Source organism: Grammomys surdaster, unplaced genomic scaffold (assembly GCF_004785775.1).
Source record: "Grammomys surdaster isolate TR1022 unplaced genomic scaffold, NIH_TR_1.0 139, whole genome shotgun sequence".
Classification (NCBI taxonomy): domain Eukaryota; kingdom Metazoa; phylum Chordata; class Mammalia; order Rodentia; family Muridae; genus Grammomys; species Grammomys surdaster.
In genome coordinates, this window is record NW_021604597.1 from 9580200 (window position 1) to 9607976 (window position 27777).

The 27777-nt window shown below is 36.1% G+C and overlaps 1 protein-coding gene across 1 annotated transcript; it reads left to right on the top strand.

Annotated features, from left to right (window-relative positions):
- The first annotated feature begins 2989 nt into the window (after window positions 1-2989).
- Window positions 2990-27777, top strand: LOC114617966 (arylacetamide deacetylase-like 2). Its single transcript, XM_028763653.1, has 5 exons — window positions 2990-3127; window positions 13443-13665; window positions 16255-16324; window positions 17903-18074; window positions 27134-27777. Exons 1-5 carry the CDS (start codon window positions 2990-2992, stop codon window positions 27734-27736), a joined length of 1206 nt encoding a protein of 401 aa, XP_028619486.1. The 3' UTR covers window positions 27737-27777.

Below are 27777 nucleotides of genomic sequence, written 5' to 3' on the forward strand. Positions count from 1 at the left end.
CACGCACACACATCAGATCAATAAACTTGGGAAACATATCTCTCATGATTTTTTGCTTTTAATATCTGCTTCGCTTGTCCCTGTGTCAATGGAGATTAACATTACTAACTTCTCTCTTATGTCGTTCTGTTCATTTGCTTTTATGGAGCCTGTAAAGAAAATACCAAATTTTGTGACTTCTTAACATTTTCTTATTACTAAGACTTTTGAACTTTCAACAGCAGAAAGTTAAGATGTTTTTAATTTTTTCTGCTTTTTCTGTTGATATATTCTATTTTGCAAAGAAGGGAAAAACAGGATTTGACAGGCTGGACATACGGAAGGTCAGGGGTCCCAAAATCCTGTGTAAGTTCTTTGGTAGTTCGGAAGTAAGGTGAACATACAAGAATCATCCAATAATTCATAGTTAAGTTATCTTTCCACTGTGCTCATGTGAGATTTTTTTTCCTCTGCTCTTTTTTTTAGCCTCTATAGTCTCTTTCTAAAATGATTTATTTTTGAGATTATAATATAACTACCTCATTTCTTACCTTTTTTTCTCCTTCCAAATACTCTCATATACCACTTTTTGCTGTTCTTTTCAAATTCATGGACTCTTGTTGAATTAATTGTTGTTACGTACATATGAGTATATGAATATGCATATATAGTCTTAACAGTACAAGCATTACCTGCTCAACATCTTTTATCCATGATTCCATGTAGTTCTATTATCTCAAATGCTCTTGGACAGTGACTTTTTTTCTGATAATTTTTGTTCTGGTAAATATCAATTCAGGGTTGGTAAACATAACAGCAAGTAAGAGCATGGAACATGACCGTAATAGCTTCTTCCTCAAATTTCTTGGAGAAACTTGGAAGTGGACTTAAATAAGGAAACTATTGTATTATAACATTGGTAGAAAGATCTCAGAACAAGTAAATAGAGCAAGGGTGTTTCATAAAAGGAATGGACATATGTCAAGTTGAATCTAGTATTTACATATTTGCTTAACATAAAACATGACAGACACAATGTTGCAATGAATGTTTGCTTAATGAATATATATTACTCTCATGATAGTGCAAATAGCTATGTGAATTTTCTAAATTTAACTTTCATATGTGATATTTTAATACTGCCTAATCCCCATCAAGTGAATTAGATATGTAATTTTGACAAGCATTTAGTCTCCTGTCCTATAGTCCACACACGGTATATTTTACTGTGCTATAGGCTTTAGTCATTAGGTTGATTCAGTGATATCACCATTTTTAAAAAACTTCTTGTCAATACTTTTGGTAAAATGGCACCAAAAATAGATTTTTATCTTTCCTGTGCTGTTCTGAGAGTTATACTAAGATGTGTTTCACTCATGTTAAAGAAGAATTTTATTTATTTGGACTTGACCTTTGTACAAGGAGATAAGAATGGATCGATTTGCATTATTCTACATGCTGATCCCCAGTTGAACCAGCACCATTTGTTGAAAATGCTGTCCTTTTTCCACTGGACCATTTTAGCTCTTTTGTCAAAGATCAAGTGACCATAGGTGTGTGGGTTCATTTCTGGGTCTTCAATTCTATTCCATTGATCTTCCTGCCTGTCTCTGTACCAATACCATGCAGTTTTTTATCACAATTGCTCTGTAGTACAGTTTGAGGTCAGGGATGGTGATTCCTCCAGAAGTTCTTTGATTATTGAGAATAGTTCTCACTCTCCTGGGTTTTTTAATATTCCAAACAAATTTTCAAATTGCTGTTTCTATCTCTATGAAGAATCAAGTTGCAATTTTGATGGGGATTGCATTGAATCTGTAGATTGCTTTTGGCAAGATGGTTATTTTTACTGTATTAATTCTGCCAATCCATGAGCATGGGAGATCTTTCAATCTTCTGAGATCTTAGATTTCTTTCTTCAGAGACTTGCAGTTCTTGTCATACAGATGTTTCACTTACTTGGTTAGATTCATACTAATGTATTTTTACATTATTTGTGACTATTGTGAAGGCTGTCTTTCTCCTAATTTCTTTCTCAGCCTGTTTATCCACATGAAGCTCATGAAGAAGGAAGACCTAAGTGTGGGTGCTTCAGTCCTTCTTAGAAGGAGCAACAAAATACTCATGGGAGCAAATATAGAGACAAAGTGTGGGACAGAAACTGAAGAAGGGGCCGTCTGGAGACTGTACCACCTGGATATCCATCTCATGTGCAGTCATCAAAGGTAGATGCTGATGGGGATGCCAGGAAGTGCATGCTGACAGGAACCTGATATAGCTGTCTCCTTAGAGGTCTGCCAGACCCTGACATATACAGAAGCAGATGCTTACAGCTAATCATTCTATTGATCACGGGGTTTCCAATGGAGGAGTTAGAGAGAAGACTAAAGGAGCTGAAGAGGTTTACAGACCCATGGGGAGAGCAACAATACCAACCAACTAGAGCTCCCAGTGTCTAAACCACTAGCCTGGAGCACATAGGAAGGGACCCATGGCTTCAGCTGTACATATAGTGGAGGATGGCATTGTCGGGCATAGGTGGGAGAGGAGATCCTTGGTCCTATGAAGGCTGGATGCCCCGGTGTGGGAGAATTTGAGAGTGGGGAGGTGGGAGTGGGTTGGTGCATGAGGGTACATCCTCATAGAAGCAGGAGGAGGGGGGATGGGATCGGAGTTTCTGAGTAGGGGAGAAATGGGGAAGGGCATAACATCTGAAATGTAAATAAAATATCCAATAAAAAATAACTTGCTACTCTGTAATGTTTTTGCTCTTAATACAAATTAGCAATAGATACTTCAAGGTACACTCTGTTCCACACAAAAAGCATAGTTGCATAAGCTGTTGTAACAGTGAGCTGATCTTGGTGCTTAATCTTCAGTGAGTATTGCTACATTGTCATTTGACCTGGACAGACTTGGCTTCTACCTTTGTCTTACTACTACTACTTAGTAATTTATATATGAGATGGCATTTGACTACTCGCACAAAGAAGTTTGAAGAAGACGTACCATGAGGAACAAAATTCTGTGCTTTGGATTCTTTTTTATGTTCCTTGCTTATCTTATTTATGTACCCATACCAGAAAACATTGAGGAACCATGGAAAGTGAGAATTGTAGATGCTGGCATGAAAATATCATCACTTGTGGTAATATATTTTTCCTGCAAAATTGGGGAGCTTTGTTACAAATAGATATGAAATTTCCTTTCATCAGTATTTTGAAAGATACTTTGCTTTTCTTTAGTGCTATATCTACAAATTACTATAGTTCATGTGGTTAGCATTTGAGTTATTCATTAACATGCTTTATTGTCTATTGAAGGAATCACAGTGTTTTTAAGATGTTATTTCTAAAGTTAATAATGTATTGACAAAACAAAAGAACTAGTTTTCCTTAAAGAATATTTGGGTAGTTGTTCATATGTTTAAATATATTTGATGGTTTATCAGGAAACCTAGGCTCATATATTTTCATAAATTCATGTATCTAGACCACATATTATAAAAGTTTGTATATATTAAACCTTTCATTGTTTTAGTGCCTTTCTCCCCTTTTTAGGTAATTCCTAAGCTTCCTATATTCAAAAACTATTCTTGAGCGAAAGAATTGATCAATATTAACTGTGTTAATAATCAACTCAATGGTAATGATAATTTCATTAGAACTCTATGCAAATGTTATGTTGATATTAAAATAATTACATTTTAATAATCAGAAAAATGTTATGATAGTGACATTTATTTCTTCCTTTTCATATCATTTAGCAATTATTTGTATAATAATTGTAGAGCTGTATTTTTGTGTTATAATATTCCATCTGTAGAATTCACTAGAAATGTACCCTGTGTACTCATGAATGGAGCCCATTTCTTTTTTTGAGCAGAAAGTGTGCTATATGGCACATGCTCCCTAACATAACTTAGATATCCATGCAGCTCAAAGGCCACATCTTGGAACAGTCTGCTACTGTTGTCTGTCTTTAGGTCCATGTTGCTGGCATTAGGACTTTATAATGATAGTGCCTAAATCTCTTTTACCAAAATATGCTTCTGTCTGGAAGCCTTTGACTATTGTGACAATTGTAAAGCTTAGAAGTAGAGATGAGCAAACAATGGATGATCAGAGAAGACACAGCAGTGTATGGTAGATGAGAAAGACATGGATATTGCACTGCAGGATAGTGATCTCCTCATGCTGGACAACTGCCTTATTCTCATTCTGATTTCTGTGATAATATATCATGACAAAGTGAACCTAGGTGAAAGACTGTTTAATACAGTCCATTATTCCAGGAAGATCAAGTTTGGGATCTTAATGTGTAATTAAGAGCAGAGAGAAATGAAAGCATGGATGTTTATATTTAGCTAGCTATCTAGGTACAAAATCAGTGAATGAAGCCATCTAGCTACAGGGCTGTATATTGCTACATCTATTAATATAATCAAACAATTCCTCATACATTTGTTCGCCAGTCAACATGATGAAGACAGTCCTTTATTGAGACACTCTCCTAAGGTGATTCTAGGTTGTATGAAGTTGACAGTTGAACTAATCATTAAAATAGCTAACATTTATTTTTGAGTTCAAAGTTAGGTAAGTTATCCTGGTTCGGTTTCTTAATGCTTCACATTATTGACTTGGACAATATAGGAAATGAGGATAAACACAAGTTCTATTTTAAAGGAAAATTGCCACGTCATCATTATTGAGTAGTTCATATACTACTAGACTCTAAAGTGTCCCAGTGCTTATCTCCTATCAGTATAAGTATATTCTGTGACTTTTTTGTCCTCAAATGTAAAATAGAACCAGGAAACATGTAGCTGTACATTGTTTTCCTTACACATGTATATATATGAACAAACTATGATTTATTTAACTGATCACTCCAGTTATTGACAAGCTTCCACTGGGGAGTTCAATTGATACAAATTTTGCTTATGATTTTTACAGCCAGCATGACTCTCTTTTAATTATTATTTACGTGTCATGTCAGGTGTGAGAAGGTTGTGAACATGGCTGCATGACATAGTTTCAGCTGCAGGAGCACCATCAACCTGAATAATGCATCTCTGGCTTTTTAGTATACAGATGGCATTAGTCTTTCTTGAATGCTTGTTTATTTTCTTTTGTCTACACCCTATTTGTTCTTAAATATGATTTTGATCATTTTTTTTCTGGGAAAAGGGTTGAAGGCATTACTAGAGAAGGAAATGGCTTTGATAACTATTTAAACAAACTGCTCTGGCCCTGGCCATTGGAGCAGCTAACCCAGGTATAACAGGACAAGGAATCTGGATGTGGAGGCTGGCTGCCTTAATTGTTCTCTGGGAAATTTTTTGCCAATTCATGATGATGATTAAGTTGTACAAGGAAATATCTGAAGCATGAAACGTTTTTGAGAAACCTGAAGCTTTAGCAGTTAAGAGAATAATTGAAGACCCCAAGGAAAAGGAACGCTGGCCCTGGGTCACTAAGTACAGGGATGTCCACAGAAAATATGAGGGACAGGATAGAGTAGAAATACCTGGGTATGCTTGATTAGTGAACACTGGTGAGAGCCCCCACAAGAGGAGATCTCTAACAATAGCAAGTTTGATCCAGAAATATTGGGAAAAATTGGAAGCTGTATGTATAATAAAAGATAGAAAGGATGGATAGAACAGTTTGGACCTCACAAGTGGGCTGTTTGATTAGTGAAATGACCTTGCTGGAAAGATGGGAGCGTGCTGATTTGACCCCCTGGTATGGTCTGCCTAAGGAAATTAGGGTATAAGTTCTAAGAGATAGAATTTGGGCCTATGAAGGAGTCCTGGGGGAATCTGCAAGAGGAATTAATATTGCATATAGAAAAGAGTTTGAAAAGTGTTGTACACATAGATATTTGGATGAGCTTAATAAAGAGATTCTGCAAATTTAGACAAGCTAAAAATATTAACATTATCCTGATTTGTTTAGCACCTTTCTGTTTTCATGCTAACGTTGTAACAGCAAGTTTATGCCCAGATGACCTTAGTTAAGCTTATCAAAACAAGAATTAACAATCCCTCCATCCTGAGACAATTACACTAATACATGCTACTGAAATATTCTAGTAACAAACAAATTATAATTACTTTAGTTGAACTAATGGTTATATGTTAAGAAAACAGAAATACTAAAGAAAGATTTATTTCAGCTACAGAAATAAAAAGAGATTTATTGTTTTATCTTTTCTTTTTTTATTGGATATTTTATTTATTTACATTTCAGATGTCAGATTTATTTAAGGAAAAAAGAAACTTCTTGGTAGCTTAAAAATGGAAACTTAGACTATTAGTAATGTAATAACTAAATAATTAATGTTTAAACCCTGAAATGAATTGAAGTCAAAGGAGCTGGCTTGGTGGGTAAAGCACCTGCTGCACATGAAGGAAAACATCAGTTTGGATCTCTAGTACCCACATAAAACTAAACAGGGTACTGTCCATTTCATTTGTGATCCTGCACCTCCTATAGTGGTATGGGAAGATAGGGAAATCCCTGGAAACTTATGGAGTAGCAGGACTGACATACGCAGTGGCAAAATAAATAAATAAATAAATAAATAAATAAATAAATAAATAAATAAAATAAATAAAAAGCAAACAAGCAAGCAAGAAAGAAAGAAAGAAAGAGAGAAAGAAAGAAAGAGAAACAAACATACAAAAAGGAATACAGACTTTATGTCACACAATATGGCAACTGAGAAACAATATCTGAATGTATTCTCTGGCTTCATAGATACATACATGCCTGCAAATACACACACACACACACATACACACACAAACACACAAGATAAATTTTAACAGTTATAACTAGTCCTTCCAGTCTGCGCCAGTACCATGAGCATAAATAACTCCCTCAAAGAAGTACAGAAGAACACAAGTAAACAGGTAGAAGCTCTTTTAGAAAAATCTCTTAAAGAATTACAAGAAAACACAACTAAACAGGTGAAGGAATTGAACAAAACCATCCAGGACATAAAAATGGAAGTAAAAATAATAAAGAAATCAGAAAGAGAGACTACCTTGGAGATACAAAAAACTAGGAAAGAGATCAGGAGTCATGGATGCAAGCATCACCACAGAATACAAGAGATAAAAGAGAGAATCTCAGGTGCAGAAGATACCATGGAAAACATTGATACACTGTCAAAGAAAATGCAAAATGTAAAATACTCCTAACCCAAAGCAACCAGGAAATCCAGTTCACAATGAGAAGACTAAATCTAAAGATAATAGGTATAGAAAAGAGTGAAGATTCTCAACTTAAAAGGGCAATAAATATCTTCAACAAAATTATAGAAGAAAACTTTCCCAACCTAAAGAAAAATGCCTATGAACATAAAGTAAGCCTGCAGAACTCCAAATAGACTAGATCAGAAAAGAAATACCTCCCATCACATAATAATCAAAACACAAAATGCACAAAACAAAGAAAGAATATTAAAAGCAGTAAGGGAAAAGGGTCAAGTAACTTACAAAGGCAGACCTATCAGAATTACACCAGACTTCTCACCAAAGAGTATAACAGCCAGAAGATGCTGAACAGATGTCATACAGACCCTAAGAGAACACAAACGCCAGCACAGGCTACTATACTCAGCAAAACTCTCAATTATCGTAGATAGAGAAAACAAGATATTCCATGACAAAACCAAATTCAGACAATATCTTTCCACAAATCCAGCCCTACAAAGGATAACAGAGGGAAAACTCTAAAACAAGGAGGGAAATTATACCCTAGAAAAAGCAAGAAAGCAATCTTTTTCCAACAAATCCAAAAGAAGATAGCCACATAAACATAACAGCATCTCTAATGACAAAAATGATAGATATTTAGCAGATATCTATAGAACATTTCATTCAAATGCAAAAGAAGATACCTTCTTCTCAGAACCTTATGGTACCTTCTCTAAAACTGACCATATAAAGGGTCACAAAACAGGCCTCAACAGATAAGAAAATTGAAATAATCCCATGCATCCTATCAGATCACCACAGACTATGGCTGGTCTTCAATAATCACAAAATCAATGGAAAGCCCACATACACATGGAAACTGAACAACAGTCTACTCAATGATAACTTGGTCAGGGAAGAAATAAAGAAAGAAATTAAAGATTTTTTAAAATTTAATGAAAATGAAGACACATCATACCAAAATTTGTGGGACACAATGAAAGCAGTGCTAAGAGGAAAACTTATAGCTCTAAGTGCCTACAAAAAGAAACTGAATAGAACATACACTACCAGCTTGACAGCACACCTAAAAGCTCTAGAACAAAATGAAGCAAATACACCCAAGAGAAGTAGACAGCAGGAATTAATCAAACTCAAAGCTGAAATAAACCAAGTAGAAACAAAAAGAACTATACAAAGAATCAACAAAACCAGGACCTGGTTCTTTGAGAAAGTTAACAATATAGATAAGCCCTTAGCCAGACTAACCAGAGGGCACAGAGACAGTATCCAAATTAATAAAATCAGAACTGAAAAGGGAGACATGACAACAGAAATTGAGGAAATTCTAAAAATCATCAGATTCTACTATAAAAGCCTATACTCAACAAAACTGGAAAATTTGGATAAAATGGACACTTTTCTAGACAGATACCAGACACCAAAGTTGAATCAGGAGCAGATAACCCATCGAAACAGTTCCATAACCCCTAAAGAAATAGATGCAGTCATTAAAAGTCTCCCCACCTGTAGGACTGTGAAAGGACAGCATGGTTTCTAGTTGAGCATCAGCTAGAGATGGCTAGATTCCCAGCAGGTTGGAGACCTCACAGGTTTCCCTACAAGGGACTGCATATATACCCAGAAGATGCTTCAACATATAACAAGGACACATGCTCCACTATGTTCTTAGCAGCCTTATTTATAATAGTCAGAAGCTGGAAAGGACCCAGATATCCTTCAACAGAGGAATGGATACAGAAAATGTGGTACATTTACACAATGGAGTATTGCTCAGCTATTAAATACAATGAATTCATAAAATTCTTAGGCAAATGGACAGAACTAGAAAATATTATCCTGAGTGAAGTAACACAATCACAAAAGAAAATACATGATATGCACTCAGTGATAATTGAATATTAGCCCAAACGCTCACAAGAGCCAAGATACAACTCACAGACTACATGAAGCTCAAGAAGAAGAAAGACCAAAGTGTGGGTGCTTTGGTCCTTTTTAGAAGGGGTAACAAAATACTCATAGGAGCAAATAGGGAGACAAAGTGTGGAGCAGAGGTTTAAGGAGGAGCAGTCCAGAGATAGCCCCACCTGGGGATCCATCCCATGTGCAATCACCAAATGCAAACACTGTTGTGGATGCCACAAAGGGCATGCTGACAAGAGCCTGGTATAGCAGTCTCCTGAGAAGCTCTGGCAGAGCCTGACATATACAGAGGCAGATGCTCAAAGTCAATCATTGAACTGATCATGGGGTTCCCAGTGGAGGAGTTAGAGAGAAGACTGAAGGAGCTGAAAGGGCTTGTAGCCCATGGGGAGAGTGACAATACCAATCAACTAGAGCTCCCAGAGTCGAAACAGCTAGCCTAGGAACACACATGAAGGGACCCATGGCTTCAGCTGTATATGTAGTGGTGGATGGCCTTGTTGGGCATCAGTAGGAGAGTAGGGCCTTGGTCCTGTGAAGACTGGATACCCCAGTGTGGGGGAATTTGAGGTGGGGAGGCAGGAGTGGGTAAATGGATGGGGGCACACCATCATAGATGTAGGAGGAAGGAGGATGGAATAAGGGGTTTCTGGGGGGGGATGGGGAAAGGGGATAACATCTGAAATGTAGATAAATAAATTATCCAATAATAATAAAACAACAACAACAACAACAACACCCAGATAATGGAACTGGCTATTGCAGTTGAGCATTTGAGACTTTTTACAAACAATTTAATATTACCCACATTACTGGGAATCCTTATAATTCTCAAGGACAATGGACTGCAGAAGAGGCCCATAGAACTTTAAAACAATATCTTCATAAAGTAAAAAAGGGGGAGGTATATCCACATATACCAAAAATTTATTTAAATCATGTTCCTTTTATTGTAAATTTTTAAAAAAGCTTGGATGCTAAGGAACTTTATGCTGAGTGTCTATGCCACCCTACAACTAGGCATACTTATGCCTAGATGAGAAGGAAGGATCCATTTACTAGCATTTGGCATGATCCCAACCAGGTATTAATATGGGGAAGGGGGCATGTTTGTGTGTGTGTATGTGTGTGTGTGTGTGCGTTTCAGGATGCTGAAGGAGCATGGTGACTGCCAGAGTGAAGGGTAAGACATGCTGATGCTGAGACAATGAATGATGGTGACCTGTGAGCTTGCTGAGTGCCCTGACAATGATGACTGGGAAGCTGTATTGGACATATGTTTCCAACCCACCTTTACTTACCTATACCCTGATGGGACAAGCTGCCTTGCCTCAAATTTTTAGACCTTGTGGAATAGAGAATCAAAAAGAGAAGTTATAATGACTCTTGTAGTTTTCTTAAATATGACCAGTTATTCAGATTCAATTCAATATTGAAAATAACAATCTTCATTTGGAAGGCTGGTTCTGGACATTTTCAGAGACATATTTGGAAGTTAGCTGCAATTCTCTATGATGTTACGTTAGCAAGAGATAAAAGTTGGGACAGGATCTGGATTTGAAACAAGTGTTAGTACATGTGTTAAGGGTCTTTCAATGGTCAAGCTAAAATGACTTTTGCTTCTTTTACAGTATTTAATGTAAGTTGCACTGATTGTATACTTTCTAATTGTGTTAGTGGTTTGAAAACATGGCATGTGTATTACAGAGGTCTATCAACCAGCTTTTGTTTTATTGCCCTGAATATTAGAAAGCCTTGGTATTCTGAAAAGAGCTGACAAGTAATGGAAGAAGTGAGTCAGGTTTTAAGCAGAAGCAAGAGGGTAGTGGGCTTGATTATTGATGGTATAATAGCTTTAATTACATTAATTGCTAGCAACACTGCTTCTGCAATTGCTTTGATTCAAGAAGTTAAGACAGATACTTTTGTTAATCATTTAACAAAAAATGTTACTAATGTGTTGAATATACAAGAGGATTTAGATAGGCATTGGAACAACAGATTGATCGATTGATGTTCTTTATCCTATTCAAATTATTGGAAGGAGGTTCAGAGTTTAAGAGTAAGGAGCCATCTCAAGTGTCTTTCTAAACACCATTGGATTCCTGTTACTTCTAAAATTTACAATGATAATCATTATAATTAGGAAAAAGTTTAAAGACACTTGCAGGATATTTGGCATAATTCTAACACCTCTCTGGATGTTCTAACTTTGTATAGTGAGTTTATTAATTTAAAGAATTCTGCTCTGCTGAGTGTTGATGCGGCAGATACTGCTGATAAAATTGCTCATGGCCTAAGGTCAGTATTTCTATTTTTGTCAAGCTTCAAGAATGGCATATATAGCTTGATCATGCTAGCCCTTTTTGTCTTGGGAATACTTTTATTCCTGTCCATTGTGTTAAAGCTTGTCTTTAACAACATCAACATGTTGGCATCCAAAGTACATGGCGTGAAACTGAAAATGGACCCCCAGACAGAGTTATCAATTTAATAGGCTGGACAAATAAGCCTGCACAAGCCAAGGACAAATAAGATTCTGCACAGAGCCTTACCAACCTAAGACAGAAGTCCATTGCTTTTAATAATGCATATTCCATGATGGGTAAGGAAGGCATTCTAGTCAGAATGACCTAAGACAGGCTTAGTCTTGTTTATCAAATAAAAAAGGGGTATAGGTAGAGAGCTTTTGCGGCTGCTTGGCAAGAATCTGACATTAGGCTAGAACAAAGAAATAATTTCAGGCAGGAATCTAAATCTTAGGCTAGAACAAATACGTAGGCTTCAGACATGAAAATTACTTTGGTCTAGGAGAGGGAAGTAGGCTCAGATATTTTGGTCATCCTGATTAACCCTTAGAAATAGTGATCATGGGAGTGATTACAGAACTTCTTTTATTGCCTTGCTTGTTCTTTGACTGTTTGTGTTTATTATTTTGCTTGTTCCTTGACTATTTGCATGTTTTGGATTGCTAGTTCCTCAACCTAGAGCTGACCTTAATACTTGCATTAATTAAAATAGTATAAAAGCAAAAAGGAGGAGGGGGGATGGAATAGCGGGATCTGGGAGGGGGAATTGGAGAAAGGGGATGACATCTGTATTGTAAATAAATAAAATATCTAAAAATAAATATCCAATCAAAAAGTTATAACTAAATTTATTGAGCAATAAATTAAATATTGGAAATATGTATTTAAAGAAAGAAAGCATAAAATGCTTTTCCCAGATTTTATTTTTAGATATAATAGTTAAGAAGAACATAGCCTAAAGACAAATACAGTACCAAAAATTTGGGACATCAAACGAGATAACTTTTGTTTCCAAATATTGGATGCTTGAGATTTCTTTTTTGCTTGAAAGTTCATACATTCATGGGATGAGTTCCCCTTTCTTCTGCTGAAATTTTTCTCAAAAATTTCTCTTTCTACTCTTATGTCTTCTTTTTTTGCAAGACCCAATTAGTTTAGTTAGTTTCTTAACATGAAGGAATATTTTGTACCAGAATGAGGATAACTACACCCCTGAAGAAGGTGACACCTCCCCCAACAACTATTAGTGTCAGTATTTCCATGAGGTTGGGTTGGGACTTCATGGACAACTCCCGTATCTATCATGAGATGCTGATTGGCCCCATCTTATGAAAGTCTTAGCAAATGAAATTAATGAGATTTCTATGGTATAAGTGACAGTACATGTCATAGGACATGTAAGATATCTCATTTTTTAGAGTTCAATATTGTTATGTTTTTCTAAAGTAAGGATGATACTTATTTCTCTCAGACCCTTCTTACTTTATACACTGCTCAACATCACGTCCTTTTACAAAATACTTTCTATAACTCAATTAGTTCTGTTAGTGCCACCTATATGTGTATAGATTTAGAGCCATATATTGGAGCCAGGGCAACTTACTGAGAGCCATATCCCTCAAGGTACCTGGTTTCCCCATCCCTAGTAGCCATGTACTGCCAATAGCACTTGAGTTGAGGTTAGGGCCTACTGAATCACAACCACCAATCTATACTTACATATTGTTTGGTTTGCTCATGTGTGTGTCTCATGCAGATAACCAGAGCACCTTTGAGTTTATAAGTGCAACTGCCTTGACATTTATGGAAGACACTGTATTTCAGCAGTCTTCCACTTCTGGGTTTCCATATCTTTCCTCACCATCTTCTGAGATGTCCATATAATCTGTGGCAAGGGCTATGCTATACACACTACAGTATAATTTTTTCCCATTTCATCTCTATGTGCATTTAGTATTACTAATATTAAAATATTAATGTTTACATTTAAATGTCTTTAATAGGCCATATTGTTGGAAAATATGGGTCTTATGAAATTTGAAGAATTTTTGGTCATATTAGCACGAGTTCAAGATACCAGGCCAGTTTCAGATGAAAACATTACAGTGATTGACACAGACTTCGGTGACATTCCTGTTCGTCTGTATTTACCCAAAAGGAAGTCTCAAAGACAGAGACCTGGTATAATTTTTATTCATGGTGGTGCCTATGCCTTGGGAAGCTTCAGTAAGTATATGTTTTAAATATGTGTTTTATTTGATTGCATTTATTATAGTAAATGGAACTCTGTGCATTCTCATAAACTTGATTCATTTCTCCTGTGCCAGGGTCCAGTTCCGGTGTGTGTGTGTGTGTGTGTGTGTGTGTGTGTGTCTATCTTCTTCTTTCTTCTTGTTGGTTCATCTTGAGGCAGTGGAGGGGGAAGAGCATTGGTAGGGGTAAGATTTGGTCTTAAGAGATTTGAGGTAAGACTTCATCTTACAAGATATTTAGAGTTGCTGTATAATAAAAGTTTACTTATCTAAGTTACTATGCTACTGTAGCTGACCTACCTTCTGTGATCCTCTGAGGCAGAAACTGCAGTTTCTTGCACTTAGTCATGCTAAAACAGCAAAGAATTAAGTAAGTAGCCTTTGTACTATCTCAGCAGGAACTGCTGGGCTCTAACTTATGATTGCTAGTCTGATTTCGCAAGAAGAAAAGACATTTAGAGAAGTTATTATAGAGTTTATTACTAAGTGTAAAAAGTTTCCTATGGAAGCTGTCTAAGGGGAAAAGTGGAAAGGTGCTAAGTGGGGAAAGGAAAAATTCTAATAAGGGAAAAATTCTAAGGGAAAAAATTCTAGGCAGGGGAAAAGGAAAGTAAGGGACGAATGAACTCTCTTGTCTTCAGTACTTATATATTTTTCAGAATAAATGATCACATGTTACAAAGTTCATCACAAGTTCACACCAAAAATCAAGTCATAAATTGAAATAGAAGTTTACAACAGAGAATGTTTACATGCATATCCATTAGGAGTAATTATCTGGCTAAACATCTATCACCTGTCCAACTCTATAGGTTCACTGAAGGTTTAAAACTATAACTAAGTTATTAGTGAAGTTTTGTACAGATAAATCCAGGAAATATTTTATCTTCTGTCCTAGCACCTATAATAAATCATTACTTCCCTTTTAATGACCTTAGGTTAATTGTTTTACAACCTCTTGGAATGTGCTCTGAGTAGGAGAAAGTCTGGTTACTATCTAAGAGCAATTAACTGATGACACTTGGGAGACTGGCAGAGTTCTCATTGTAGTTATGACTATCAGAAAGGGACCTAATAGCAGTCCCACTATAAGAGAGCTTAGTGTAATCATTGATATAATTTTAGGAATTATTATAGGATCATCATTAAGACTTAAGAAGTCATCTATCTGTCTATATAGCATCACTATAACAGAGTACATCTTTGTGGATCTGCAGAGATCTGCTCCAAAGGGTGGGCTATTACTTAGTGATTGTTATATTTGTTTAATAATAATAGGAAAAGCATAATAACAGGAATCTTTCCTTAAAAAGTTCCTTACAGCCTTGCTGAATACTGAATAAGGATTCACTTGTTGTAGATTATATAATAATCCAAGGTAAGCCATTTCAGAATGATCACCTGTTAGTTATTAGCTTGTCCCATTATGGCTCCTGACACTCCTGCAGTGTTTCATTTTCCCCTTAAACAGTTGATAGGAGTTACTATGCTTGTGTTTTATAGGATGAGTACAATTTTATGCTCATTAAGTGAATCATGGTTTGCAAATAAATTTTGACATTTTTTTGTTAAAATTCTAATTATAAATTTACCTTTTCTTATTATCACCTCTTTGCATAATCACTAGATACAATCCATAGATAGTTTCTATAAGAAATTACTCAAGCAAGAATGTGTTGACTGATTTTAACTACAATTAAAATTTTCACTTATATTCAGAAAACTATCTTAAAGTTTACTTGTAAATGTATTAAATATGAATGACTTCATTAAAAAGTCTAAACCTCGCATAAGGGAAAAAGCTTATTTTTTAAAATTACCCCAAGAAGTATATATAGTAAATTGAAGTTCCATTATTAAAAAATTACAGTAATTCTAAAAGATCTTTAAAGATTGATTATGTGATTATCTGATTTTATGAATATTATAGTGATGATTTTAACACTGTCTTTAACTTACTTCTAGATTTCTGATTTAAAGCCAGTTTAATGGATATGGCAGTAGTTACTTCGAAAGAGTCAAGAATTACACTTTTTCCTCTCCCAGAAAAAAAAATGAGCAAAAGAATAGTTTGTTACTACTACTGAAGCTTTGGGATTATGATCCTCACCATTCCTCAGTGGTTAGTGTCAGTGCAATATCGCCTGGTGTAGTTTACGTACTGCTCAGGCACATGCCTTCTCCTGATGAATCCGACCCCAGACAAGAACAGAGCATGATGCTTATAGACCATGCTCTGCAGCTAGGGTCATATGAATGAGCAACACAAAGAACCCAGTGGAAGTTTTCTAAGAGCACAAAAGTAGGTCATCAGAACACAAGTTTGCTTATTTCATTGTGACCAAACTGAGTTTGTCTTCTAGGCCAGCTAAAGAGTAATTTAGCAGGCATAATAAGATGGTATTGTTACTTCAATTTTCCTATATGTTGTGACAGAAGTGTTGATTGGCAGGTTTCCATCAAGTAACCACAATTCAAATAAATTATGATTCATAGATGTGTCAGGGTTGTCATTGCTTGGCTTTTATGGAGCTCTGTTCTACACTTATTTCTTGTATTCCAGAGATGCTTCCTTATGATTCCATGAACCGAAGGACAGCCAACAAACTTGATGCTGTTGTTATTGCTCTAGAGTAAGAGACCTGAAAATCCTTATTTTTGTGGTATTTTCCCTCCCAGGATAAACTTCCTTTATAGTCCAAGTCTCATAGTCCTCAATGGTAGTTGGGTTACTACTAGGAAATTTTGGTTCATAATTTTATTTCCTTAGTACTACAATATCAGTGAGTCCTCAACAAGGCACAATTTTGCTTTCATCTCTGCCATGGTAGGCACCTGTGAGATACAGAGGAGTAAGCATCTTTGTGCATAAAACAGTGATAGCTCTGAGAACATAAAGCCTACATAGGTAATATACCTACAATGTATACCCGTCATATCTGAGGGGTATTGGGTTTTATTTGATATGATAATAAGAACAATGTATGTTAGGTCTATTCCTGGGTCCAGTGATATTAGAACCAATGCTGGGACCATTCAAATACTTCAATAACCTTTTAAATGACAGTTCTTAGCATTTTATGACCTTTGCTCCTCAAATGTCCAATAATATACTAGAAAGTTTAATATATGCCTATTACTTTATGACATACTGGGTATATTCTGTACTTCTTAAATCCCATCATGAAGTTGGAGAAACATAGCTTTTACTTGTCAATATTATAGTACAGAAATTAGTTTGCAAAATTTTAGTCTTGTGCAGAAACACTATAAAGGATTTTGACTGACAGTATTATAGAGTCAAGTTGCAAGACTAGAAAATTCAGTACTGTCCTGTTCATGACTACCTCATCAGAGCAAATGGAGTTACTATGTCTGAGAATATTCTAAACAGTAATGATAGTTTGCTTTTCTCATTATAATTTAGCCAGTATTTCCACATTACAATTTAAAGAAGCTTTTTAAAAAACAGAGTAAAATAAGGTATATCCAGTTTAAGCATTCTATAGTTTTTAGGCAATTTTTTTAATTCCTGTGAAATATAATATTTTAATGTTGCTTGGTTGATATTAAGCTACTTAAAAACACTTGGACACATCTTAAAAGTTGAAAATTCGCAAGGACTGTCTGAATATTATTGTTTATTATTGTTTCAATTAACTGTGTATAATTGAAGAAATCAATGGATGTTTTAGGGTCTAAAAGAGAGAGTTAAAAAGGGAGACAGCTTAACTGAGGTGTGATTCTATAACAGAACATAGTGAGAGGTGGGCAAGAATGGAGAAAGTACAAATTGTGATACTATTTTGTCTTAAGACTTACAGTATTTTGGTAACATACTTTACATGTTCATATATTTTCTAATTTTAAGTTCCTTGAATTATCTACTCAATAATCATGAATTGCTTTTGAATCACCAACTCTATTGAGGGCCTAGTGAAGCTTGCAGATTTTCTGAGGGCAAAGATATATCTTATCTCACTCTTCTCCCAATAGAAACAATACCCCAAACCCTTTAAATCAAAATCTACTTCTTGTTTTAAAATTGAAATTTTTAGTAAGCCCAGGTTAGTTGTTAGAATTAAATGTTCAAAATGGGATAATTTAAAAAAAATCTGGGGAAATTGAGAGATAATTGAAAACATAAATTTAATAATAATTTTTCTACTGGTTTAGTTTGTGTGTTTTGTTTGATTAATTTACCTTTAAAGCTACAGACTTGCTCCTCAGCATCCATTTCCAGCTGCCCTTGAAGATTGTATTTTTGTGATCAAGTTCTTTCTTCAGGATAAAGTTCTTGAAAAATATGGAGTGGATCCCACTCGCATCTGTATTTCAGGAGACAGTTCCGGGGGCTCCTTGGCAGCAACAGCGAATCAACTGGTATGTTATATGTACTATATATGATAGAAACCAGCACAGTTTAGTCAGAAACAGAAGAATCTATACAATGTATAATGTCCCAGTAAATTTATTCTTTTTGCATGATTTTAACTTTAGTTTTGGCTTTAAGTAAGTAATATTAAATAAGGATTTCATAATCCTTCTCTCACTCTTATCGATCTCTCTGTTTGTCTGTATATCTGTCTCTGTGAGTGTTTGTATGTGTGCGTGTGCGTGTGTGTGTGTTTACTGAGCATTGAATCCAATGTCCAATGTTGTGTGCTTGCTAGACAAATAGTCTACCATGGAACTATTTAATTACTTCCTTTTAAACTCTTCTCAAGTTGGCCTACCTTATCATACAAAGTTTAAAAATATACCAACGACTATGAACTACCATTTAATATAAGCTTTAATGCTAATTTTTAACAATAAATTGTAAAAGTCTCTTACGATGTTGGTATCACTGTACTTAATGTATATTGCTTTCTTGTCTCTGTGACTAGAAAAGATGACAAGAAGCAGCTAAAGGAGAAATGAGTTATGGGCTTATGCTGTGACAAGGTACATCATGGTAGAAAAGCAATGGAAGTGGGAGGGGTTTATCTCTGGGTGGAGCAGGAGGGTGGAACTGTTTGCTTACATTTCTCCAGGACACAAAAAGAGTCATGAAGCAGAGGGCATGAAGAAATGGTGCCCAGTGACTTGTTCCCCCTGCCTTGCTCAGCTAGCGTTCTTATGCAAGATGGAACCTTCCATAGTGGGCTAGGGATATCAATTACTTGTTTAGAATATCCTGCATAGTCTCAACCATAGGCCAGGCTAACAGAGACATTTTCTTTATTCTTCCATCCTCTCAAATAAATCTAGCTTTTGTTATGTTTTTCAAACAAAACAAAACAAAACAAAACTGGTCAGGACTATTGAGTTCTTGTCACTGTGACATAGAAACATATCAGTATTCAACTCTAGCTTTTCATCTTTTACTTATTCATAATATCTTACATTAATATTACTATATCAATATTCAACACATTTCAACTTTAAAAGTCCTAGAATCTTTGCAAATTCCAAGACTTTGACAGTTCAGTTACTATAAAATATTCAAAGTCTCTTTAAAATTCCAGTCTATTACTATGGGCATCTATAAAGTAATAAATTACTTAAATACTTTTGTATTCCAAGAAGGAAGGATTAGAGCATGCTCACAATCAGAACAAAGCAAGAAAAATGCTCAACATAACAAAACTCAGTGTGAGACACTGAAGAGTCACTATATAAGCTCCAAAAGGCGGGACACAGCACATGTACCAAGTCTCATAATCCTTGTCTAGCTTACTCGATAGCTGTTGCTGTTCTTAGAAACCCCATGTTACTGACATCTCCAAAATGCTATGATCCCCACAGCAACTGGACTTAACAAGTACTGAAAGAGCTTTTCCTGTACTCTCTTCAGAGTCTCGGACACTCACATGGAGCCAAAACCCAGCCTCCTTTCATGACCCTTTCAGTCCTTAGGCTTCTATGTCCCCTGAGGCTTCACATTCATCAGTAGCCTTTATGGTCCTCTCATCATGCCTGCCAAGCCTTTACTACTCCCCATGAACTCTTCATTCATTTAAAAATCTGTACCACCCGGGAAACTGTATATTACCAAATTCAACTGCCAGCAGCAAGTAAAACCTTGGCCCCACCTGGAGTATTGACCCCAAGGAAACACTTCCCAGAAGATTTTGACTCAGTGATATATGTCTCTTCTTAACTATAGCTGATTCTTCTGCCCAAGCAAACAGTATTGATTGTCTCTGGTAAACAAACATTTTCACTTTAGTGGTTCTTAATTCAAAATATCACACAAATGGCCATGATAGAGTCTTTAAGAGATTTTCAAATTTCTGGACAAATGCTGCTTACTGGCTTGATCCTCATGGCTTGCTCAGTCAGCTTCATTATACCATTTGGTACAGCCCACCCAAAAGTTGTATTGCCCACAATGGAATGGGTACTCCTACAGTAATCACTAGTTATGAAAACATGCCACAGGCTTGCTACAGGCTAATCTTACAGAGACATTTTCCAAGTCACTTTATCATCTCAGATATCTCTAGTTTGTGCTGGTTTGACAAAAACTAATCAGGACACCCACCAAGTACATTTTGTGCAGTCCACACATTCTTGGATGTTTTAGCTTTGCTCAAGGGTGGAGAAGTCACTAGAAGCCACCTCCTTAAGGAAAACCTACTTTCCCTTTCCCAACATTCATCAAAAATCAATAGCTCCTTTGAGAAATTGAGACTTTGAGAAGTCAAACTGAATGATGTTTAAGGATTGACACATATTATTTGCTAAGTAAATTTAATAATTTTCATTTAAATTTTAAATAATAATTTAAATTTTAGTAGAAATCTAAGCATATGTGTAGTTCAAGTTCACAGGAAGGGAATAAACACATTTATAATGATCTTACTTTTTTACACAGGTAAATATAACATTTCTTTGTATTTTTACTTTCTTTTCTTTTAAATTTTTACTTAATTTTATCATTTTTTTTCATGTATGAGTGGTTTTGCCTGCATGTGTCTGTGCCCTATGTGCATGCAATGCTCACAGAAGCCAGAAGGTGGCAATGTACTCCACAGAAACTTGAGGTATTGACAGTTTTGAGCCACCATGTAGGTACTGGGACTCAAACTCTCATAACCGCTCTTAACTGCTGAAACATTTCTACAGCTTGGCAACATGTCTGTCATTAATAGAAAATTATAACACTTTTTATTGAAAAAATAAAAGAATACATGATTTTAGAACTTCGAAAATCTATTAATAACATTTGCTAATTAATTTTGCAGAATAGTTTTTTCTTTTTAATTCACAGTTATATTGGTTGACCAAAGATACTGAGCTTCATCCGAGCTCAACCTTTAAGAACCTTCCTTTATCCAATGATTTGTTTTTTCCCTTGAAGTTTTCTTTCGTTTCTTTTATTCAGGAAAAATTTTAAAGAGTTTCTGTTTTAGAGATATGATAAAATCATATCTTAAGCCGTATCATATTATTTATTGGATATTTTATTTACATTTCAGATATTATCCTCTTTCCCTATTTGTCCTCCCACTCAGAAATCCCCTATCCTGCCCCCACCCACTCCTTCCTCCCCACCCTCAAATTCTCTCACACAGGGGCATCCAGCCTTCATGGGACCAAGGACTTCCTCTCCCGCCTATGTCTGACAAGGCCAGACAAATGCCATCCTCCCCTACATATACAGCTGGAGCCCTGGAGCCCTCCCTAAGGCTCCCAGGCTGGTGGTTTAGGCCCTGGGAGCTCTGGTTGGTTGGTATTGTTGCTCTTCCCATGGGGCTGCAAACCCCTTCAGCTCCTTCAGTCTTCTCTCTAACTTCTCCTTTGGGAACCCCATGTTCAGTTCTATGGTTAGCTTTGAGCATCATCTTCTGTATATGTCAGGCTCTGGCAGACCTCTAAGGAGACAGCTGCATCAGGCTCCTGTCATCATGCACTTCCTGGCATCCACATCAAGTGTCTGCCTTTGGTGACTGCACATAGGATAGATATCCAGGTGGAGCAGTCTCCAGATGGCCCCTCCTTCCGTTTCTGTCCCACACTTTGTCTCTATATTTGCTCTAATGAGTATTTTGTTACTCCTTCTAAGAAGGACTGAAGCACCCACACTTTGGTTTTCCTTCTTCTTAAGCTTCATATAGTCTGTGAATTCTATCTAGGGTATTCTGAGCTTTTGGCCTACTGTCCACTTATCAGTGAGTATATATCATGTGTGTTCTTTTGTGATTGAGTTACCTCACTCAGGATGATAGTTTCTAGTTCCATCCATTTGCCTAAGAATTTCATGAATTCACTGTTTATAATAGCTAAGTAATACTCCATTGTGTAAATGTACCACATTTTCTGTATCCATTCCTCAGTTGAAGGACATCTGGGTTCTTTCCAGCTTTTGGCTATTATAAATAAGGCTGCTATGAACATAGTTGAGCATATGTCCTTGTTAAATGTTGGAGCATCTTTTGGGTATATGCCCAGGAGTGGTATAGCTGGGTCCTCAGGTAATGCTATGTCCAATTTTCTGAGGAACCACCAGACTGGTTTCCAGAGTGGCTCTGGCTGTATCAGTTTGTAATCCCACCAACAATAGAGGAGTATTCCTCTTTCTCCACATCCTCACCAGCATCTGCTATCAGCTGAGTTTTTGATTTTGGCCGTTCTGACTGGTGTGAGGTGGAATCTCAGGGTTATTTTGATTTGCATTTCCCTGATGACTAAAGATGTTGAACATTTCTTTAGGGACTTCTCAGCCATTCAATATTCTTCAGTTGAAAATTTTTGTTGGGCTCTGTACCCCATTTTTAATAGGGTTATTTGATTGTCTGGAGTCTACTTTCTTGAGTTCTTTGTACATTTTGGATATTAGCCCTCTATTGTATGTATGATTGGTAAAGATCTTTTCCCAATCTCTTGGTTGCTGTTTTGTCCTATTGACAGTATCCTTTGCCTTACAGAAGCTTTGCAATTTTATGAGGTCTCATCTGTCAATTCTTGATTTTAGAGCATAAGTCTTTGGTGTTCTGTTCAGGAACTTTCCCCCTATGCCCATGTGTTCGAGGCTTGTCCCTACTTTCTCCTCTATTAGTTTCAGTGTATCTGGTTTCATGTGGAGGTCCTTGATCCACTTGGACTTGAGCTGTTCTATAAAGTTCAATCACATAGAACTGCACATAAAAGAAATTATTGAGAATTTTAAATTATAGCTGCTGAGCTTTTAAACAAACATGAAGTCTTTCTGGGTGCAGGGCTTTTTACGAGCACATGACTAGTCTTTTACACATGATAATCTCTAATGTTCCACCAGTAAAAGAATGTTATTACACTATTCAAAACCATGGTATTGAAAATCAATAAAAATGTTAGAGATTACATATGCAAAAGAGGTCATGTATTTGGAACAGATCAAGGAGGCATATAAGAGATGGCTTGAAAGGGAAAAGAAGAAAAAATCATGTTATTATAAACTCAAAAATAAAAGAAGTAACTAAAATGTGTCACTTCACTGTGGGAATAGTAGTACATTTTTTTTACATTAATCTTCTAGCTTACTAGGTTCATTTGTCTTAATTGTAATTTTTTGTAAAGTTTCAGAATCCTTATTCTGAAGTCATGTTGTTGAATGTGACATCATTGTTGTATCCTGAATCAAAAAGGAAGCATTAATTAAACAATTTCAGCTTTGTCCACATAACAAGTGTAGAATTACATTATCATATTTCATTTTTCATTTGAACTTTGCAATCTAGTTTGAGTCATTTGTAAAGTAATAATATTCTCACCTTAATCATATCCTTTTAGTCAGCTTGTATATAGGGTGAGAGATGCATCCTGGTGCATGTTCATTTTTCAAGAGGCCCATCCATTCTGGATGATGTTTTCATGAGGATCAATTCGAGTGTATTTTCCTTCTCTGAAGGGTCAACTTTCTTCTGTGAGTTTGTGTGGCACTAGAATGAATACACCTAACACTTAACCACACTGTCTATATTAATTACAAGACACAGTTGTTACATAGTTGCTACCTACTTTTAAATACTATCTTTATGACTACAATGATAACATCTGTCATTACGTATAAAATCCTCAAAATTGTATTAGTTGATCTATCCTTGCATGCAGTGTCTGGAGGGGACAGAAATAGTCACTCAATCCCCTGGCTGGAGTTACAGACAGTTGTGGGCCACCACATGAGTGCTAGGAATGGATGTCAGGTCCTCTAGAAGAACAGTCAGTGTTATTGACTGAGCCATTTCTCCAGCTACAGTTCTGCATATATTTTTAGGACATAGTATGACACATGGTCTTTAATGTAAGGTGGGAATTGAACATTGGTGCACTGGAATTCAAGCATATTGCTCTATGAAATTAGGAAGTGATTCTCTTGCTTAGGTGTTTGCATGCACAAACATACAAGTGAATGCTTATGGGTAAAATTAAAAATGCACCAGAGTACCTGCAATAATTGTTATCAGACTGCTAACCCTGTGGTTGTGATGATAAGTTGGATAATTTATACACTATGTAACTGAAGAAGATTAAACTTGACCTATGTCTTGAAATAAGATAGGTGAGGATATTGGAGTCAGGATTAGTAGACAAATAAGGGAAGAAGTATGGCTATAAGGATTGGAACATGTGTGGAAAATGTGTGTTGGAGCTGGAATGCTAAGACCTGTACCAATACTGTCTACTAGCAGACCCTGTCCTTGTTGGTTCCGTTCTATGCATTCTGCTTTATCAGCCACACTGGAAAGAATAAGGGATTTCTTCTCAATCATTGCTACACCTGCTTCATTTCTTTGCAGTGTCTACTTAAGTTTATAATGGTGGCTTCATGAAAAGTCTAGAAGTAATTCAAGAAACGTATCATATGGTGGTTATGATACACCTCTTATCATGAGTTGACTTTTCTAGCTGGGAGGGAGGGGGTAGCCATCCAAATGCAGTGGTTTTCCTTCCAAGGTTCTGGTACAGGGAAATGAGGGAGAGGGTCTCCAGGTTCATATAAAGTCGAACACCATACATTGACTCTGGGGTAAAAGTAACTACCTTTTCTGAAAGCATAGGCGTGTCATCACAAAACTCCATGAGATAGAAAAGACTGGAAAAGGCAGTAGTTTTGTTAACATGTCTCCTATCTTCATCCCTTTTGGTCAAATCAGACCCTGTGATTTCTCTGGCTTGTTAATGGATAAAATATTTGTGTTTACTGCTCAGCTTTTCATGGTGCTAATAAATCCAATCAATGATAAGTCTTCAATTACTGACCTTTTACGTAGAAAGGACCCTTATAAGTGAAGGCCCTATTCACCGGAGCTTCTGGGAGATTTGGCATGTGATACTCTGGAAATATTGTAGTGTACCAGGAACCACTGTTCTGGGGTTTCTCATAACAAAGGACAGTGGTTTTAGGAAGTATTTAGAGGTAAGGACAATATCTTACAGCTTTAACACAAAAGACACTGAAAAAGTAACTGTGTGGCTCAGGATAGGGTTAGAGATATCTGCAAATCCAGACACTCCCTATCTGTGCTCTTTCCATTATGCTAACCTGTTGATTTGTTGGCATTTCTTGGTTTCTCTTGATGTAAATTGTTGTAGAGTTTAAAATATTACTGAGAAAGTCATTATTCTCTTTTTTCTTAATGTGTGATAGATTTAATTTATTTTTCTCTTTTTTGTGTGTCTGTGTGGATTCAGATTCATGTGAGTGTGCATGTGGGTTTGCCCTTGCATGTATATATGTTGTACATATGTGTGTTTAAGCATGTGGAAGTCAGCTGTTCCCTCATTTTCCTTTCCATCCTTTATTTTTTTCTTTCTGAGATAGTCTCTTACTGTGTAGCATTTGTTGGCCTGTAACTTGATAAGTTAACCTGTTTGACCTTGAAAATCATGTATATATGTTATATATACATACATAAAATCATATATATATATAAAATGTATATATATATATATATATATTATGTGTGTGTGTGTGTGTGGTTGTGTGTGGGTGTGTGTGTGAATTCAGAAGTACTTTCCACTGATCCTGGAGCTCACCAGGATCATCTATTAGATTAAATAGCCAGTAAACGCAGATGTCCCTTTATTTCTCTACCCTAGCACTGGAGCAAGGCTCCCACTCTATCCAGGTCTGATTTCAGGTCATGCTTCTGAGGTTTGTTCTAGCAAGGATATTACCAACTGAGTCATGTCTCCAGAATCAGATTTCACCGAATTAATAAGTTTCTTTATATCTCAATGAGCCATGAAAAGCTTAAACTGAAATGTAATCTCCCTGCTCCTCAAGTACCATCAGCACGTTAACTCAACTGGGGACCATGTCAATTTATACATAAAAGAGCTATTGCTTGTCTTAGCCTCAGTTTTACTCTTATGCTACTTATTCTCCAAATGATCTGGAACACTACATTTAATTTGGAAAATTACCAGCCTAAAGACACTGGGAAGGATCAAGAGTCTGACAATATTTTCTTAGGAAAGAAATCTTTCTTCATTTTCCTTATGAACTTGCTGGACTGTGTATCTATTGTGTGTGCATTTTGGAGTTTGTCAAATGAAAGATGTTCTGTTGAAAGATCAACTAATCCTATCATTTTATATAAATTAACTTTTTTGATGGGGGCCTATCCTTGACCTAAACCGATCCTGATCTTCCCTATGGAGGGCTGGATTGCTGTAGAGACAGACATTTGTGGATGTGGCACTACTCTGTAAACACATGTACTGCCTAAGTGATGACACTTGAGAGGCCACTGTGCTTGTTTTTCTGAAGAAAGTAGGACTAGAAAATGAAAGGAAAGCATCTCCTTACAACTACAAACTCTGTTCACTTTCCATCTCTCGTAAAGACAGATTGCACATAAAGATTACACTACGTCCTTCTGCCCTTCTGGGTTTTGTTAAGTATTTTGTGTTTTCTGTCATGTTATAATACTAGTTAGCTAAAGGTAAGACATATGGTAGTACTGTTTTCAACATGTAACAACAAATGGTTATGTCCATTTAAATGGGTATTTGACATGCTGTTTTATTATATTTATTGTTTCTGATCCTTTAGTTACTATGTGTCAAAGATTGTTATAAGCAAGCTGGGCATCATGACATATGCTTATGTCCAGATCACTTGGGAGGCAGTATGTTTTATATAGATAAAATAACTTGTCACCAAAAACTAAAAAATATCTTTAAACATAGCCTTTCTGCCATCTTCAGTAGGACTCTTCAGATCATGGTCCGATTTGCTTGCCATGTGTGAATGAATGTGTGTGAACAGGAGAATGTGTACCACTTTCTCACTGAAGAAGATGGAATGACATGTTCATGTTCCAAACCATGAGTAAATGGAAGAGTAATCATTAGATACTGTTTTAGGTTTATAAATTTATTTACCTCCAATTATTAAAATAAAGGTGCCAATCCTTCTGCTTAAAAGCTATTGACTCATGAACACTCATACTGTATTATATTTACAGCTACAGGATGATCCAGAATACAAAAACAAAATTAAGGCACAAACTTTGCTATATCCTAAAGTGCAGACACTTGATACCTTAACGCCATCTTATCGAGAATATGAACATGGTCCCTTTCTGTCAAGGAAGGTAGCAATTAGGTTGGCATGTCTATATTTGACAGAAGATAAACAGTTGCCCAAGACAGTAATGAGAAATGCTCATGTGCCTCAAGAGTCAAGACACCTGTTCAAGTTTGTTAACTGGAGTGACTTTCTTCCTGAGAAGTACAAAAAGAACCGTGTTTACACTGAACCAATTATTGGAAAACTAACTGAATCCCATCCAGGACTTATGGATAGTAAAATATCACCTTTGCTTGTCAATGATTCCCAGTTACAGAAATTGCCATTAACTTATGTCCTCACATGTGAACATGACATCCTAAGAGATGATGGACTTATTTATGTCACACGACTCAGAAATGTTGGAGTTCCCATCACCCATGACCACATAGAGGATGGAATTCATGGAGCCATATTATTTGCCACAGAGCCACTTTATTTACAAGTAGGTCTGAGATTAATAGATAAGTATATAATTTGGTTAAAAGAAAATCTATGATGGTACATGTAGCTAGTTAGTCATTTAGCAATATAACCTAA

Coding starts and splice junctions, on each gene's coding strand:
- LOC114617966 (XM_028763653.1), top strand. CDS start 2,990: ATGAGGAACAAAATTCTGTGCTTTGGATTCTTTTTTATGTTCCTTGCT. Junction 3,128..13,442: donor TGAAAATATCATCACTTGTG/GTAATATATTTT, acceptor TGTCTTTAATAG/GCCATATTGTTGGAAAATAT. Junction 13,666..16,254: donor CTATGCCTTGGGAAGCTTCA/GTAAGTATATGT, acceptor CTTGTATTCCAG/AGATGCTTCCTTATGATTCC.